Source organism: Chanodichthys erythropterus, chromosome 15 (genome assembly GCF_024489055.1).
Source record: "Chanodichthys erythropterus isolate Z2021 chromosome 15, ASM2448905v1, whole genome shotgun sequence".
NCBI lineage: Eukaryota > Metazoa > Chordata > Actinopteri > Cypriniformes > Xenocyprididae > Chanodichthys > Chanodichthys erythropterus.
In genome coordinates, this window is record NC_090235.1 from 29660979 (window position 1) to 29678727 (window position 17749).

Here is a 17749-nt window from a genome sequence, read left to right on the forward strand (position 1 = left end):
GTTGATGACTAGTCGACCATCCTGACCCATTCCATGTACAGAACGAGACTGAGCATTCAGTAGAAGAGTGAAAGCTGAATTCAGCTGTATGTATGTGGTCTTCTTAAATACAGTGTGCAATTACACAAAATGCCAGAATACATGTTGTGCAGTGTAGACTTGGCATTTCCAACTACCCTACAGTCTCTTCAAAGCTGCGAACAGCGAACCAATGGAAGCATTTGATTTAATGCTGCTCATGTTTTTGACCCTAAAAATACCCTTACACACAAAATGACTCTAATACACACATGCACGTGTGAACACACAAGTGCACACAGTCATGCTGGTCTGTCTTGCCCCTGGGCACTGGGTTTGGTGATGACTGTAATTAGCTGCTGACACTGTAGGTGAACCAGGCTGTAATAACAGGCTACAGCTACTGCACTCTTTCATTCTGACAGCAAATCCCCAGCAGAGCCTTGAGCCCAGGGGACACTCAGACATTTACACAGATTAGAGACATGAATGACTCAAATATAATGGAAAATTTAGCGCTGTGAAGTACTAGCACTATTAGGGCTACATTTGAAGTCTATGACTACAATAGGCTCCACTAGTGAAACCACTGTAAAGTTGGTTTAGGTTTTTTGTGAGTTAATATTTTTTTGTGGAAAATAATATATATATATATATCATCTTTTGTAATAATAGTGGCAAGAATGGCTAGTTTGAATAAACGACTCAGGCCGTCACAGGAGCTTCGATCATGGCTGTCGCCATTGCTTCTGCTAGCTCAAAGCTGCCTCAGATGTTTAGAAAGGAGACTCTGCCATCTAATGGTCAAAATGCGCATTGCAGATTGTGATAAATGATTGTACGGTTTCTGAGAATGTAACAAGTAGGATTTCACAGACATCATTCAGAAAACATGATTATCTTTGATTATCTACATATCTTTTCCATCAGGTTGTGCTATCATTCGCCCGCCAAGAGATGGTGGGATCAGATACAGGGGCCTGACCCAGGAACAGGTGTGAAGAATTGAGTGTTTAATTTATTATTAAATTTATTATATTAAATATGTGTATCTGTGTAAGTTTGGGTGGATAGTTGGTAAAGTTTATGTTACTGTTGAAAATTTTGGGGTAGTTAAGATGTTTTAATATTTTTTTTAAAAGAAGTTTTTTTATTGTATCTATAAGGTTGCATTTGTTTGATCAAAAATACAGTACAGTATTATTATGAATAGTACAGTATTATTATTAATATTGTGAAATATTTTTACAATTTTAAATTAACTTTTCTAAATTTAAAATGAATTTTCAGCAGCCATTACTCCAGTCAAGAAACATGTCTTATATGTTGAAAACAGTTGTGCTACTTAATATTTTTGTTGAAACCACAAAAGGATTTTTTAATGAATAGAAAGTTAAAAAGAACAGCATTTATTTGAAATATAAATCTTTTGGGAAATTATAAATGTCTTTACTGTCACTTTTGGTGAATTTAATGCAGCCTTGAATAAAAGTAGTCTTTCATTTTAAAACAACATCGTACTGACCCTAGACTTTTTAACAGCAGTGTATGTTTAAATTTTGTTGTAACAGAGTTCTCTCTTTCTGGATGCAGATCCGTAGTGTTCAGGTGTTGCCGGTGGATTATGAAATCGAGTACATCTGCAGAGGGAACAGGGTAATTGTGGGACCAAAGGTCAGGAAGTGTCTCCCTGACGGCACTTGGACCGACCTGAACCAGCGCAGCAAATGCTGTATGTTAAACTTCCTTTTGTTTTCTGCAAAGGTCTAAAATGTATAGATAAAACATACTTGAGTGAAAGAGAATAATTTCCACATTTACTTTTTTTAAGCTTTTTAATGTTTTATTTTGTTACAGTAACTTTACATTACAACTTCCTTCATCTTCAGAAACCAAAAATAATTAAAACATATTGCTTGAGGTCAGTGACTGTGTTGTAATGTTACAAACCCGATTCCAAAAAAGTTGGGACACTGTACAAATTGTGAATAAAAAAGGAATGCAATAATTTACAAATCTCATAAACTTATATTTTATTCACAATAGAATATAGATAACATATCAAATGTTGAAAGTGAGACATTTTGAAATGTCATGCCAAATATTGGCTCATTTTGGATTTCATGAGAGCTACACATTCCAAAAGAGTTGGGACAGGTAGCAATAAGAGATCGGAAAAGTTAAATGTACATATAAGGAACAGCTGGAGGACCAATTTGCAACTTATTAGGTCAATTGGCAACATGATGGGTATAAAAAGAGCCTCTCAGATTGGCAGTGTCTCTCAGAAGTCAAGATGGGCAGAGGATCACCAATTCCTCCAATGCTGCGGCGAAAAATAGTGGAACAATATAAGAAAGGAGTTTCTCAGAGAAAAAGTGCAAAGAGTTTGAAGTTATCATCATCTACAGTGCATAATATGATCCAAAGATTCAGAGAATCTGGAACAATCTCTGTGCGTAAGGGTCAAGGCCGGAAAACCATACTGGATGCCCGTGATCTTCGGGCCCTTAGAAGGCACTGCATCACATACAGGAATGCTACTGTAATGGAAATCACAACATTGGCTCAGGAAAACATTGTCGGTGAACACAATCCACCATGCCATTCGCCGTTGCCGGCTAAATCTCTATCGGTCAAAAAAGAAGCCATATCTAAACATGATCCAGAAGCGCAGGCGTTTTCTCTGGGCCAAGGCTCATTTAAAATGGACTTTGGCAAAGTGGAAAACTGTTCTGTGGTCAGACAAATCAAAATTTGAAGTTCTTTTTGGAAAACTTGGATGCCATGTCATCCGGACTAAAGAGGATAAGCGCTCAGTTCAGAAGCCTGCATCTCTGATGGTATGGGGTTGCATGAGTGTGTGTGGCATGGGCAGCTTACACATCTGGAAAGGCACCATCAATGCTGAAAGGTATATACAAGTTCTAGAACAACATATGCTCCCATCCAGATGTCGTCTCTTTCAGGGAAGACCTTGCATTTTCCAACATGACAATGCCAGACCACATACTGCATCAATTACAACATCATGGCTGCGTAGAAGAAGGATCCAGGTACTGAAATGGCCAGTCCAGATCTTTCACCCATAGAAAACATTTGGCACATCATAAAGAGGAAGATGCGACAAAGAAGACCTAAGACAGTTGAGCAACTAGAAGCCTGTATTAGACAAGAATGGGACAACATTCCTATTCCTAAACCTGAGCAACTTGTCTCCTCAGTCCCCAGACGTTTGCAGACTGTTATAAAAAGAAGAGGGGATGCCACACAATGGTAAACATGGCCTTGTCCCAACTTTTTTGAGATGTGTTGATGCCATGAAATTTAAAATCAACTTATTTTTCCCTTAAAATGATACATTTTCTCAGTTTAAACATTTGATATGTCATCTATGTTGTATTCTGAATAAAATATTGAAATTTGAAACTACCACATCATTGCATTCTGTTTTTATTTACAATTTGTTCAGTGTCCCAACTTTTTTGGAATTGGGTTTGTATAAACATTAAGTCTTACACCATGTCTACACTGGACACACCCAAGCACCTATTGCAAAGCATTTGTCCTTCATGTCAGTATGTCATAGATAGAACGAGGCATCAGTTTACTGTCGGAGATTTGTCGCTTGCGTCACATCGTATCCAGTGTAGACAACATCTTTGCACACATCGCACCTTTTGCATCCAATGTAGACACAGTGTTACAAGCTCAGTACAAAAAAAAAGATTTTCATCATGATGACCTGCAAATGTACTACAGTAAATTATTTTTTTAAGTAGCACGAAGACTTGTAAATATGATAGATTAAGAGTACAAATGTTTCTATAGTTCCAGTGTTGTTTTAGTATGTATATACTTATATTATATATATTGAGTAAGTTTTTACTAGTATATTTTCATTTTCATTTTCATTTACGTTTTAGTAATTTTCATGTTGTAATTTTTTTATTTATTTTAGTTTGACCAATTTTAGTACTTCAACTTATTTTATTTCAGTTAGCTACCAACTTTCTTAAAAAAAAATGTTTTCATCTAATATTTTTTTTATTTAAGCTTTTTTAAAATTATTGAAAACTATTTTATAATATTTTTTCATTTAACAGTAACAAAATCAACACTTAATAGTACTCTAGTAAAGTACAGATTCTCCATCATTATATTTAAATGTAGTAATGAAGTACAAATACTGTAGTACTGAAGTACAACTAAGTATTACACACATCCGGTTTTGTCACACATCCGGTTTGCTAGAAATTCACAAATGACTCACAGATCATTGTTAATGTCCATTCTTATCACAGCAGTGACAAGATAACAATGCAGTTGCATTTGTTCATCAGGTAACATCACATCTTTTCAAGACTGTGACTGTCAGTAACAGTTGATTATAAGAGGATTCTTTTTTGTTAGACACATCATTTACAATCACCTAAATGAGCACATAGTCTAGATTTCTAAATAGAAGATGCCATAATGTTGACACCATTTAGTTAGTTAATTTAGTTACCTCAGCCTTTATACTAATCCAGCTCATCCAATATTAAAAACAACTTCAGAGTAACAATTAAAACAATGTATCTAATTTTGTTGAATTTGTTAAAATTCAGAATACATCAGAGCTTTGATTTTGAAAAGATGTTGATGAATAGCGTGTTTGAAAGTAGAATGTGCATTACATCAGTAAATGATGTCACCAAAGGCTACCGTCCTGCCATGCTGGGTAATATAAATATAAATGCATAAGCAAAGGATGGAGGTGTTTTCTCACTGTTATTGTGCGAATGTTAGTAAACCTGTTAATGAGGAAAACAGATCAGTCAGGACTTAATGTGAAGTCTGAAAACTTTCTCTTGTTTCCCTGTCTCTGTCACATTATTTTTTCCAAAAGAAAGTCAGACATATATTTTTATGTACTGTATCTATAGCTAACTTCTCTTTGACATCTGTTATTTTTAAATTAAGCTAATTGTAATTAGGCCTACAGGAAACTAACTGTGCCCCAAAATTAAGAAATTAAATACTACAGCAAAGACTTTGGGTCTGCATGCGGAAAATTTCAATAAAAAAGTATCAGTAAATAATAAAAAATAAGCTTTAACTAACTAAATATATGAAAATGAGTAAATAAATAAATGAATATTTAAATAAATAAATGCATCTAACATTACAGTACTATAGTGAGGTAGAGAAAAAAGTAAAAATGTAACGTAATAAAGACAATTTGTTTTTTAATAATATTTTATGCTTATTTATTATATTAATTTTCACCGTATCAGTTGTGTCTTTATACATACAAGTGCCTTTTTAAATTTTTTTAGGATGATCATTAGTGCATAGTGCACAGTATATACAGTGTACAGGCTGCTATTGGAGGAATTCATTGAAACAGTACACAATTAGCATTTCAGACATTAGTATGCTACATTTCTGTCACATGACCTCATTAATTCAGTGTCTATTTCAGATATTTAAAAAAAACCCTTATCAAATCAGCGATTTTGCACACCTCCTTCTTGAGTTGTTTAATTTGATTAATCACACTTGAAATGGATGGTTAAGTCGAGCACTTCCATGAAGTGTTCTCTGATGTGTATTGCACATATTGGCAAATGGAGTACAGTGAGTCATCCAGGTATTTTATCTGTACGTTTTATAAAGAAATATACTCACCAAAGCTGCATTTATTTGGTCAAAAATACAGTAGAAACAGTAATATTGTGAAGTATTATTATAATTTATAACTGAATATATTTTAAATGTATTTTATTCCTGTGATGGCAAAGCTGAATTTACTCCAGTCTTCTGTGCCACATGATCAGGAAACATTTCTTCCTATTATATTTTTGTCTTAAAGACCCCCTGTAGTGAAAATTAATTTTTTTATGTTGTCTGTGTGATGTTTTTAATATGATTTAAGACAAACCATGTGCAAATTCATAAGCCAACACCACTGCTGAGTATTTTCTCTTTAAAACTGCAGTGAACCAAAGACAGTCTCAATACGGTTTGAAATCGCTAGTGTTTCTTACATCACAAACAACCTTGTAACCAATCACATCAACGTGCCGGTGGGCTTTAGCATATCACTAACTGAAGCAGGGGAGTCTCAAGAGAAGCCAGGTTATCCTGGTATATTTTTTTCTGTTGATATGAAAAATCATGTACATTTAGCAATATAGCAGGTGAATTATGTATATGATGTATATTACGATGTTATGATGAACTATATGCCTTTCTTCACTGACATTCTAAAAGTTGTTCAATGCGTTTCTAAGGACACTGATTTTAGAAGGCAGCTGTCTGACTCTGAGATAGCAAATGGGAACATGGTTTGAGTAACATTAGCAAAACATTATTAGCTGTTTGATTACGTAGGCAAGCCAAAGACTAATCATATTCATTTTAATATGAAATGTTACGTTATGTGATTTTGAGTGAGCCAGTATAATTTACTTCTTCTGAATCAGTTTCTGGTTCAAACATACTGTATATGGCTGAATTAAACCAGTATTTCCACTTGCCATTGTGCAGCGTTTGCTACAATAAAGTTGACAGAGTGGATATTTGGTTGTTAAGTCTGACGTCACGCGGCAGCGCTTCCGGGTCCTAACGCTCTATCTCATACCACAAGAAAACAACAAATGGTGCTAATATACATACACGATGTGGTGTAATACTACAAAAAATATATAATTATAACCTTTATCTCCATACCAATATTCCAGATGGCCAGACAATGACTCATCTTTTATAAATAGTTAAAATATTAATGTCTGTGATGCTGTAAGCACGGAGACTGTTGTGTAGACTGTAAATATTTAAAGTGTTTAACTTTTTAAAATGTTTGATGTTTAATATGAATAAATAGTAATGAATAAATACCCTTTGCTAACAGCCTTGTGGAAGGGCCCTTCGTGAAGGAATTTAGTTGTTCACTTTCTTTTGGAACACCCCACAAATGGTGTCTCCTTCTCAAAGTGCCCTTCAAGGGTGCAAAAATGGAATTTGTTTGGAATTTGCCCTAAATGAAGCAATGGCGTAGAGTATTTTCAAAGCCACTTCGAAGGCAAGCCTGCAACCTATATCCAAAAAAATGTAACGGCTAATGCTAATGCTAATGCTAATGCTCCGCCTCTGGCGGTACGCAGGAAAGGAGACCAGAGGCCGGTTGTTGAATTCACTGTGCTCATTAAACAACTTTTGTAGGGAAATAGCTAATCATTTAATTAATCGACAGCCTGTTTGCTAATCACTAAACAATACTTTCGTTGGGAACGAATAGATTTTAGCTTGATAAAAGTGTATTTTTTTAAGAGAAGGCAGACTAGGGAATGTTGTGACTGACGTCACTGCCATTACATAATGAGCTGAGCATGTGATTAAGTTAGCCGTTACACTTTCTCCAATGGTAAGAGATACAGATCCTCTCGTCTCCCTATAATATACAATCTCTGGTATTTTAAGGCAGTGGTCCCCAACGACATTCTTTGAGCCTCCCCTAACACTGCACATTTTGCATGTCTCCTTTATCTGACACACCCATTTCAGGTCTTGGAGTCTCTACTAATAAGCTGATGATCTGAATCAGGTGTGCTTGATCAAGAAGACATGGAAAACATGCAGGCTGCGTCCGAAAACCTAGGTAGCTGTCTTGCTGCCTCGCTGTCTTATAAGAGAATGACTTGTAAGGCAGCGTTTGTACATGAAGGCACCTCACTTAACTGATTTCGGACAGATTTCTGAGGCAGCGTAACAGTTTAATGATCTACAGCAATATAGAGCGAGCTTTGGTGAGAACTAAACAAATATTTAATTATTACAGTAGTAATTTCTCGATAGAAATTATATCAAAATTGAAATATGTTGGTCAAAATCGTACATTTACACACAGACTGAGCAGCAAACGCAACTTTCGGACGCCATCTTTATTCTTCTAGCTCAACTACTGTCACAGAATGGAAAGCACAGGATTGTGGGATATCAAAAGCAGCTAAGGATACATCTATGCTTCCTTCAAAAATCGATCTAAACAAGGTATCTCATGAGAGAGGAAGTGAAGCGAGCATTGAATTCGGACGTGTCTTGATGCCTTACTACCTTGAAATGTGTCCTCAGAAGGCAGCATTTTACAGTTTTCGGATGCAGCAGCAGTGTTGGGGGCTCTAGGAATGTCGTTTGGAACCACTGTTTTAAGGCATGAAGACATTTTTTCACAAGAAAAAACATTTAAATATGTAATTTTGATGATCAAAGATAAGTTTTAAGGGATAAAATGATTGACTTTAAAAAAATGGTCAGTGGAGAAGTTTGCAAAAGTATTTACTAAAAAAAGCTTTTCTGACATATGTGAGCTTTCTTTTTAGAAATGTCATCAATACAAAAATGACAATTATACTCAGAGCCGCTCTGTTGACTTTCTCCGGTTCTGAATGTGGCGACTGATGCATTGTGCATGTGCTGTTTTTATTTTGGAATACATGCAATGTACATGTAAATGAATATGTGATTCAGATTACAAAGTTTAGGGTTTATATAAACAGAAAAGTCTTTACTCTGTCACTTTTGTATCCTTGCTAAATATCCTTCTTTCCTCAAACTTTTGAACATCAGTGTACATTGCGCATAATGTACATTACAGCAAAACAAGCAAGAGTAGTATGCTATTCTGAATAAACCTTTTTTTCCCCCAAAATGGAGGTTTTACAATTTTTTTGGGGGGTGATTTTTGTCCCCAAAAGTAAGCTAGGTCAAGTGCGCGCTCACACACATGCACACACTTAAAGAGGTCATGAATTGAGAAATCAACTTTTCCTTGAGCTTTTGATATATAAGAGGTCGTCATACTATAAGAATATCCTGTAAGTTTCAGAACTGAAAACATCATTGTTAGTCAAATAAAAGCTTTTATTGACACCAGGCCCAGCGAACGACTGATCCTGGAATATGCCCATCTATGACGCCTCCACAGAAGAAATCAACAGCTACTTCATCATTGCAATGTTAGCTCCGCTTAGTGAGATGATGAGGAGAGAAGAGCAATACAGGACTAAAATAACATTACCTTTCAAAGGATCCAAAACTCCCATTTTATTCAACAAATCTCTTAGTTATATCGCATTTGCAATGTTAGTGATGATGAAAGCATTTGTTAGTGTACAGAAATTGAGTTGCAATGACGAGATCACTGCTTTCATGTTCTCAACAACATGTCTGTGATTGGCTACATTGTTCATCTCTGCAACCTTTCATGCTATGATCTAAATATAATGCCATATATCTAAATGTAATGCAACATTTTTCAAAATTAGTTAACTTTGAGAGCTGTAATAGTAAAAACGCTCTAAAACAGAGAGTAATACTTAGCTATTTCAAAGACAAAGATGTTAGCAAATCACAGCAGTGGGAGTTTACACTGAAGTCTCACAGCAGACACACCCTTTAAAACAGAGCATTCAAACCAGAGGGCTAAAATCAGGGTAACAAAAATGCTTTTATTTCTAATTTATGATTTTTGATGTAAAAACCATACTAACATTATAAGTGCACCCCAGGAAACATTATAAAACAACGCAGTTCATGACCCCTTTAAACTATATGTGGTTTACGGGACTCTTCATAGGTTTTTATACTGTACAAACTGTCCTTACATTAAACCTACCCCTAAACATACCAATTACAGAAAACTTTGGCATTTTTTTGAATTTAAAAAAAAAAAAAAAAAAAACCTTACCATTTGGTATTTTCTATTTTAAGCCATTTGGTTTATGAGGACACAGGAAGTGTGTCCTCATAAACCATATGTAGAAGAACACACACACTATAACTATTACACAACCTTCAGACTGTCCTGTGCCACTTTAAAATCAGACAGATGGTGTTGACAGAAAGCACTGATGTGTTTGACGTGATCACTTCCGGACTGAAATATGAAGTATGAGTTATTACAGATGACTGGTAAGCATATTGTGTGTTATATAATTGGTCTCTCGGGATGATTTGTTCTGGTTTTGCCATCATTTATCTTTTCACTGCTTTAGACATAGATGAATAACAGTTATGCCTTATAAGGGTAAGGTATGGTAATGAAAGGTAAAAACTTTATTAATCTTTATTACATTTTTCTAAATTTCCATTCCAGACTGCTCACAAGAAACATAGATCTTAAATGATAAGCAACAGGTCAATATAATAGTTCAATCAGATTTTGAAGGATCAGGTTAAATGGCACATATTTGTATAACTGACTCTTCGTTGTACTGTGTGCTCCTCAGTGCTGCCGTGTCCGCGGGTGTGGACATCTCTGGAGAACGGCCGTGTGACGGTGCACCCTCCAGGCCCATCGGTGGAGGGCACAATACTTCACTACAGCTGTCTGGAGGGTTTCATCCTGGTGGGCAGAAACAGCACACAGTGCACTAAGCTGGGCAAGTGGGACTCACCCAAACCTGTCTGCCACTGTGAGTATTAGTGTATTTGTGAACTTTCAATTACAGAATCAGCATTATAATATTTCCTTATAATTCTGATATTCTCTTTTCCCTGCATTTTGCTTATAATGCAGATGACAGACATTATACAGGTAAGAATGGTTTAGTATTATTTTTTATGTACAGTATGATGAGACCAAAATTGTAATTATTAAGGAGACATTATTACTTTGCATTATAAAACAATTAGTTCCTGTCCTTGATTCTGATTGGTCAATAGCTGTGCGATAAAACACAGTTATGACTGCTTCACCAACCAGTTCTGTGTATCACTACACCCTTAGCAACCACTCTTGGCAATGTAAACTGTATGTTCTCAATTGTTATTGTTCATTGAAGCTTACTGTATTAAGTAGAAGAGTGTTGTGAAAAAGAGATCAAGCGAGTTTATTACCTGCAATCAGATTTAGCATTTTCCTTCAGGTCAGTCCTATGTTCATAATAAAAAATCTGTTTAAATGTTCAACGTATTATCCTGTCCTTTTAACAGTTAAGGGGTTTTCCCGTGACTGACAGCGCTAGTCAAAGCATTTGTCAGTTGCGTCTTGTTCCGTGTTCACAACAATTCAGTCTTTTCAATGTAAAATTCTTCGCTACTGACTGACACACTCATAAAAACAGTCTTTGCCGCCATCTAATCAAACAGATTTTTGGCAAATCAAGTAATATATACATTGGATCACTTGTTCGTCATATCGGTTTTCATGTAAAAGCAGCAGATTTGCATTTTATCCCCTTTTTAGTAACTAAGAACCCTTGTGAAAAAGACATTTGCTTAACCGTACTGAACGTGCCGTTGTAATGAACTTCAAATCTTAAAAAAGAATATTTTTAACTCACAAATAATAGAATATTAATTAAATAAAAGTCCACTAGTGTACTTAAACAGAGTTTCTTAAAGGCACAATATGTAGTTTTTCACCACTAGAGGTCGCCTATTCAAAACAAAGGCGTAGCTTGATGACGCCGTGATTGAGTGCGGAATCTTGGGAGATGACATCTTCACCTCACAGCCAGGGAAAAAGAATCCGACGGGACTCGGGCAGAAATCATGTTCATGGATGAGGTTATTAACATTACTGTAGTATAATGCAGAGCAGGACCGAGTGCTGTGGGAGTGGAACAACAATTGCTAATGAGAGACGAGCGCAATACACGGCTCGAGAACAGTGGAGCTTTTATTATGCCACAGTCGCCGCTTCCTCTTCTTCTGGTCAACCGTATGTGGGGTAATGCAGCACTGTTTTATCATGTTAGATACATTTACTTGTGTTGTTAGAATGCTACTCTGTGCATTTGCTCTGCGGCTGCTGTGCAATATAACCATGTTGAGCTATATAACAATGATTCGTTTTCTGTCTATAAATGTATCCAAACAGTTGTTCCCTTGTAATAAAACATAATACAGTGAAGCATCTTTGATGTTTCCATGGAAATCGAGGGTAACGCAGGTTGTGATGTCATTGATATAGTACTGGGTAAAATGGCTTATTTCTCTGGATTTTAACATTCTTGGAAATATTCTGGGATAATGTATGTACACAAGTCAACAAAATATATAACACTGTTTTAGTGGTTTTTAGATATTTTAATCCAAAAATCTTCCATATTGTGCCTTTAATATACATTAGTACAATTTAATGTACTCGTTAATAATGTCAAATTAAAAGTTTTACTTCAAAGTACATTTTAAATCCTTATGTATGTTTTATAATCTTTTGTTGTGCTTAGAAGTACACTTTTTAAAGAAATACATTTTGATGTGTTGAACAACAAACTAAAGTGCATGTAAAGTACTTGATTATAATTTTAACTATAGTGTGTTATTTGATGTTAAATTTAAAGTAAATAATTTAAATTAAATATGTACTAAATTGCAATTTTATCATTACAAATGTGTAATTAATTACAAATACATTTACAAATACAAATACACAAGTATATTTTTGCTGACTGTAAATGCTTGTTAGTACATTCAGCAGTAGACTTTAATCATTTTTCATGAAAATAGAATTATGAAATTATATAAAGATCAAAGCACTTTAAAATTCAGCAGATTGCATTTAATATACTTTTAAACTACATTCTCATTTAATTGCAATTAACATGCAAATAAGTGTAAAAAATACATTACATTCAGTTATTTTTCACACATATTCACACATAAGTATATATTTTAAAGTATATAATTTCCATAATAATAGTATGTGAAAGTGTTCTTTTCAAGAAATTTAGTGTTCCCTGCCTGACAGTGGCGTTGTTGAGTCTGAAGTGCCTTGAAGTTCCCCAATCAAATGAAAGAGTAAAATTAAATTCTTCTCTCTTGTCAAAAGGGGGCAGTATTTCATTCAGCAGTTAGTGAGTCATTCACTAACCTGAAGGGGGCGGCATTAGACAAGTTAATGTTTGTGAATGCAATACTAGAATCTTGTCAGAAGATGGCAGTATTGAGTGCACATTGAGCTGTACATCCTTTAAGACTGCTTTTCAGTACTCACCAATGAGATCCCCTGTATGCTATGCATATGGTATATATGAAAAATTAATTTAATAACCACTTAGGAAGCAGGACTGTACCATCCAATGATGCATAATCCAACATACCATCACCTGAGTTTATGTCACGCATGGATTCCCCAATGGACTGCATGACCTTGACATTCACAGGGCCAGATTGAGGTGAATGAATTGTAGATACTCGTCTTCGATGTTTTGGCATGTGCGCGTGTGCATGACACTGTGCAGATCAGCCCGTGGTGTTTGCTAAATTGATTAATGGAGGTGTCACTGTCCCAATATGGCAGTGATGTCTGCACACTGAGAGAGAGGGTGATGGAGGGCCGGTCGGCAGGAAATGAGAGAGGAGAGGAGGATGAAAATGCAGGAGGGGAAATGAGATGGAGAGAGAGAGATCGAGAGGAGGGGATAAGAAAAAAAAAGAAGGAGAGGGGGCACAAAAGTAGGGGGCAGTGGGGAAAGAGAGATAGACAGAGTACGATGGTAGAGAAAAAGCAATTTGGTAGGAGGGATGGGACGTGTAGATGATTTATGTTCTACATCTACTTAGTAAATGGTGTTTTCTCACAGTTTTTACCTGGCTGGAAATTCACTCCCAGGTTATCACATGCTTTCTGATGCCATCTGCGTCTGCTAACATCCATGATAATCAACACACCAGTGGCTACTGATCTATACATACCTTCAACTGTTACAGATCACATTTGTACCGTCTAATTTATTGTGCCATTACAGTTGTGTACTTAAAGGGACAGTTCACCCTAAAATGAAAATTAAAGAAGTAGTTCACTTTGAAATGAAAATTACCCCAAGATTTACTCACCCTCAATCCATTTTAGGTGTATATGACTTTCTTCTTTCTGATGAACACAATCGGAGTTATATTAATAAATATCCTAACGCATCCAAGCTTTATAATGGCTGTGAATGGGACCAACGAGTATGAAGCTCAAAAAAGAGCATCCATCCATCATAAACATACTCCACATGGTTCTGGGGGGTTAATAAAGGCCTTCTGAAGCGACCATGGCCGGTGATCTTCCTTGCACCACTACTCGACGTGCTTGTTCGTGTGACTCTACTAGCGTCGCAGTTCACTCTGACTCGCCCAGAAAAAGAACACAAGTTGTGAGAAATAAAGATTAACAAAAGTGAAACATGAAATACAACACCTAGAAATCCGAAAAAAGTATCCATTTACTTTCCTCACTGAGTTCAATATCTCCGGACCGGAACTCCGTTTTGTTTGATGACAGTCTGAATTGACAGTTGACAGATGTGAATGTGATAACTTCTTGTTGTGACAAACACAACAGATATATTCACTTCATAGAAGAAGGTACATATATTGTATATCCTGTTGCATTTCTGTTAATCTTGATTCCTCACAACATGTGTCTCATGAACGTGTAGCCATGCACAGCAGACCAACTGGATCATTTCCATAAGGACCAACGCAATCTAGAGCAGCACATATTAGCGTCTGGTTTAAGACATGCTTTGTTTGGGCGGTAAATAATGGCGCAAATACCAGTAAATTGACTAGCCTAAACCTTAGTAAATCACCTTGCATGATACATTTAAATACTCTCCTTTCATAAATATATACATATATATATATATACATACAGCCGACTCACCTATGTTCCTTGACAGTATTCAGCATACCTCCACCACCCCAACTCCTCACTCTCAGGTGGTTCTCATCACAGCCAGGGATACAGGGGGAGTACTCTGGGTTCGGGCCAAATACCAAGATCTGAGCCCTCTCCTCAGACAGCACGCCAAATACGCATACTTTTACAGTGTGAACTCGTGAAACGGCAAAAGAGGGTTTGCGTTGGCGCAAGCTATTAGTAAATCTATCCTATCCCTATATTTTCTATTATATCCCCCTAGGCCAGAACACTTGGAATATACAATGGAATATACAACACGTCACATGGGATCATTCTCTGATACTTTTGCGTCTTTTTTAAAATGCTTGATGCTAGTCACTATTCACTGCCATTACATGGATAAGCGCAAGCAGGACATTTTTTTAAAAATGATCCTTTTGTGGCACTGATGGCCTCATGGGCAGCGCGCTGACATGTAGCACCAATGCGCTTCGGGTGACCCGAGTTCGAGTCCCGGCTCATGGTCCTTTCCGATTCTGTCCCCCTCTTACTCTCCCACTTCACTTCCTGTCTAATCACTGTTCTATCGTAATAAAGGTAAAAACTAAATAAATAAATTATCCTTTTGTGGTCCATAAAAGAAAGAAGGGCATACGGCATTAAAACAACATCAGGGTGAGTAATTTATAGCTTAATTTTATTTTCGGGTGAACTATCCCTTTAAGGCTGCTTTGGACACAGACGGAAATCATTCAGTGGCAAATAATGAGCCAATCCATCCAAGAGGCCAAACCATCCAAGATGTCAAATGACACAAAATGTTAATGATGCTGATGGGAATTGCTCAGTAGATACTGTAGATATGCCTAGTAACCTGCTAGAACATCTTAGCAACCAGCTAGAACACCCTAGCAACACCTAAATAGATAAATAAATACCTAGCAACCAACCAGAACAGCCTAGCAATCATTCAGCCCTATATAACTCCTAATCTTTTTCTAGTTTGAAATCACATATAAATGTAAAAATAGATGTTGTTGCTATGCGGTTGCAGTGGTTGCTAGGGCATGGCTTGACGGTTGCTGTGGGGTTCTGAATGGTTGCTGGTTGGTTGCTTAATAGCCAAAGTCAAAAGAATCCACTCCCTCCATGATTTTCAAGTCTTAAGAAATGACTCAGCTCCCTCCTTCAATGCAAGTCTCTTTTATTGTTCATCAGGTAAAATCGACGTCCGCTCCTTTAGAAAAGTAATAACCTCTGCCCAACTATCTGCTTGATTTGAGGTATCATTTAGCACAAACTATGCAAGATGAATTAAACATTGAAGTATAAGGGTGCTGTTCAAATCACTAACCGTAAGTAGGAGTAATAATAATAGTGATGCTTGCCTTAACAAGCATGGCTAATAAGCTGCTTATAGATCCAAACAATGACAATATATGCATTAGGCTAGGAAGTATTGAAAGCTCTGGCATTGAATACACTGTCTAGTCATTTAAAAAGGAATACAGAATATCCACAAAAGGCGCTGTCTGTGGATATCATTAGGCTTTAGTGGCTGAGACAGCATGATGTGGTGTATTGATTGATGAAATAGGTGGCTAAGAATGAGTGTAATGAAGGCTTGGTGTTTGTTATGGCTTTTAGTCATTAGACAAGCGTGCTGCTGCCCCCCAGAGAGAGGAGTTTAAGAGATGCTGCTGTTCAATATTGGTGTTGAGAATGAAGCTCTGCGATTGGTCCACTCTCAACATGCAGCATGCCGCATTAGAGGATTTTAATTAAGAGAGGATGCACACAGCACCAGTGCAATCTCGCTCTCTCTCTTCTTCACCTATTGATGGAGCTCACAGCATGTAAAAGGTCATCATATGAAAGCATTTCAGTGTCCGTGTGAATGAAAGCGCCATGCTTGTTGGAGTCCGTTTTAATTTATCCTGTTTATGTTTCTATGCACCTTTGAATGTCTGTTTTGTCCTCTCTCTCACTGTGTGATAATTTCATGGGTAGCCAAGAAAAGGTCTCCCTCTGGATCGATTTCCCTTATGGCATTTACATGACATTCCACAGTGCCCACTCAAACCTGGAACTAGTTTCTGCATCCGTGGACCTAATCTCATTCTCAGCAGAGAAGTCTTGTGTAGTCGGGTGGGAGAATCAGACCGCAGAGAATAAACAAGTGCTAGCGGGAGCTCTCCTCATTTTCTGAGCCTCATTTTATTTAAAAGTGTTGATAAATTATTCAGGAATAATCACAGCTTGTTACAACCTGGAATCGCAGAAACGACTCGCACCTCCAGCACAGCGTGTCAAAAAACTGTCCTATTTGCTGTTTTTTTTAGTCCATGTTACCTAGTCCCTGCACCTGCAACCACACATATCACCAAAATAAAACACAACCACAGCTACTGACTTGTCACATATGTTAAGACACCTGCCACATTGACTTTCAGAAAATGACACATCTGCAACACCTAGCAGGTGACGTTCAACACGATGCAACACTCATCACAGCTGCTTCCTTCAGGACAGTGCACAGTCTTAGTAAACCACACTGGATTTTTAACCCTCGGTTATTGCACTCAAAAATTGTTTGTTCATTGAAAATAATTGAATTAAAAACATTTCCACACAATTAAGTTAGACTACAACAAGTCAATTTAAGCAAATAATAGTTAGTTGAACAAACTTAATCAATTTAGGTTCTTGTGTCAGAAAAAAATATTTGTTGAGTGAACTTAATTAAATTAAGGAAAACATTTCCATGAAATTGATTTATATTTTTCCAACAAAAAATAATTTGTTTGGGCTGATTTATTGTATTCTTGTTTGTAACGTGGTTCGTAAATGTGGGAAGAAGGAGGCAGGAACCGGCGAACATTCAACAAAACTTTAATACCAACATAAACAAAGAACAAAACGAAAGTAATGCCGGCAGACCCTCGCGGACGTCTGCCGGCCACACAAACATAATAAACCATAAAATAAAGTCCAGGCCTGGTCCTCTCTCGTCCTTCACTGTAGTCACTCCTCCTTTTATTCCTCGCGACGTTCCCTCACGGCTCTCGCCCGCCCTGGTCGCCACATACCGCCATCGCCCCTCGC

General features: G+C 36.8%; 1 protein-coding gene across 1 annotated transcript in view; it reads left to right on the plus strand.

Annotated features, from left to right (window-relative positions):
• gabbr1b (gamma-aminobutyric acid (GABA) B receptor, 1b) overlaps positions 1-17749 on the plus strand; it is a 94447-nt gene that overhangs the window by 3493 nt on the left and 73205 nt on the right. Inside the window, exons 2-5 of the mRNA XM_067411679.1 lie at positions 949-1013; positions 1612-1750; positions 10293-10478; positions 10583-10600. Coding sequence (XP_067267780.1) covers positions 949-1013; positions 1612-1750; positions 10293-10478; positions 10583-10600 — 408 coding nt within the window. The remainder of the gene's footprint in view (positions 1-948; positions 1014-1611; positions 1751-10292; positions 10479-10582; positions 10601-17749) is intronic.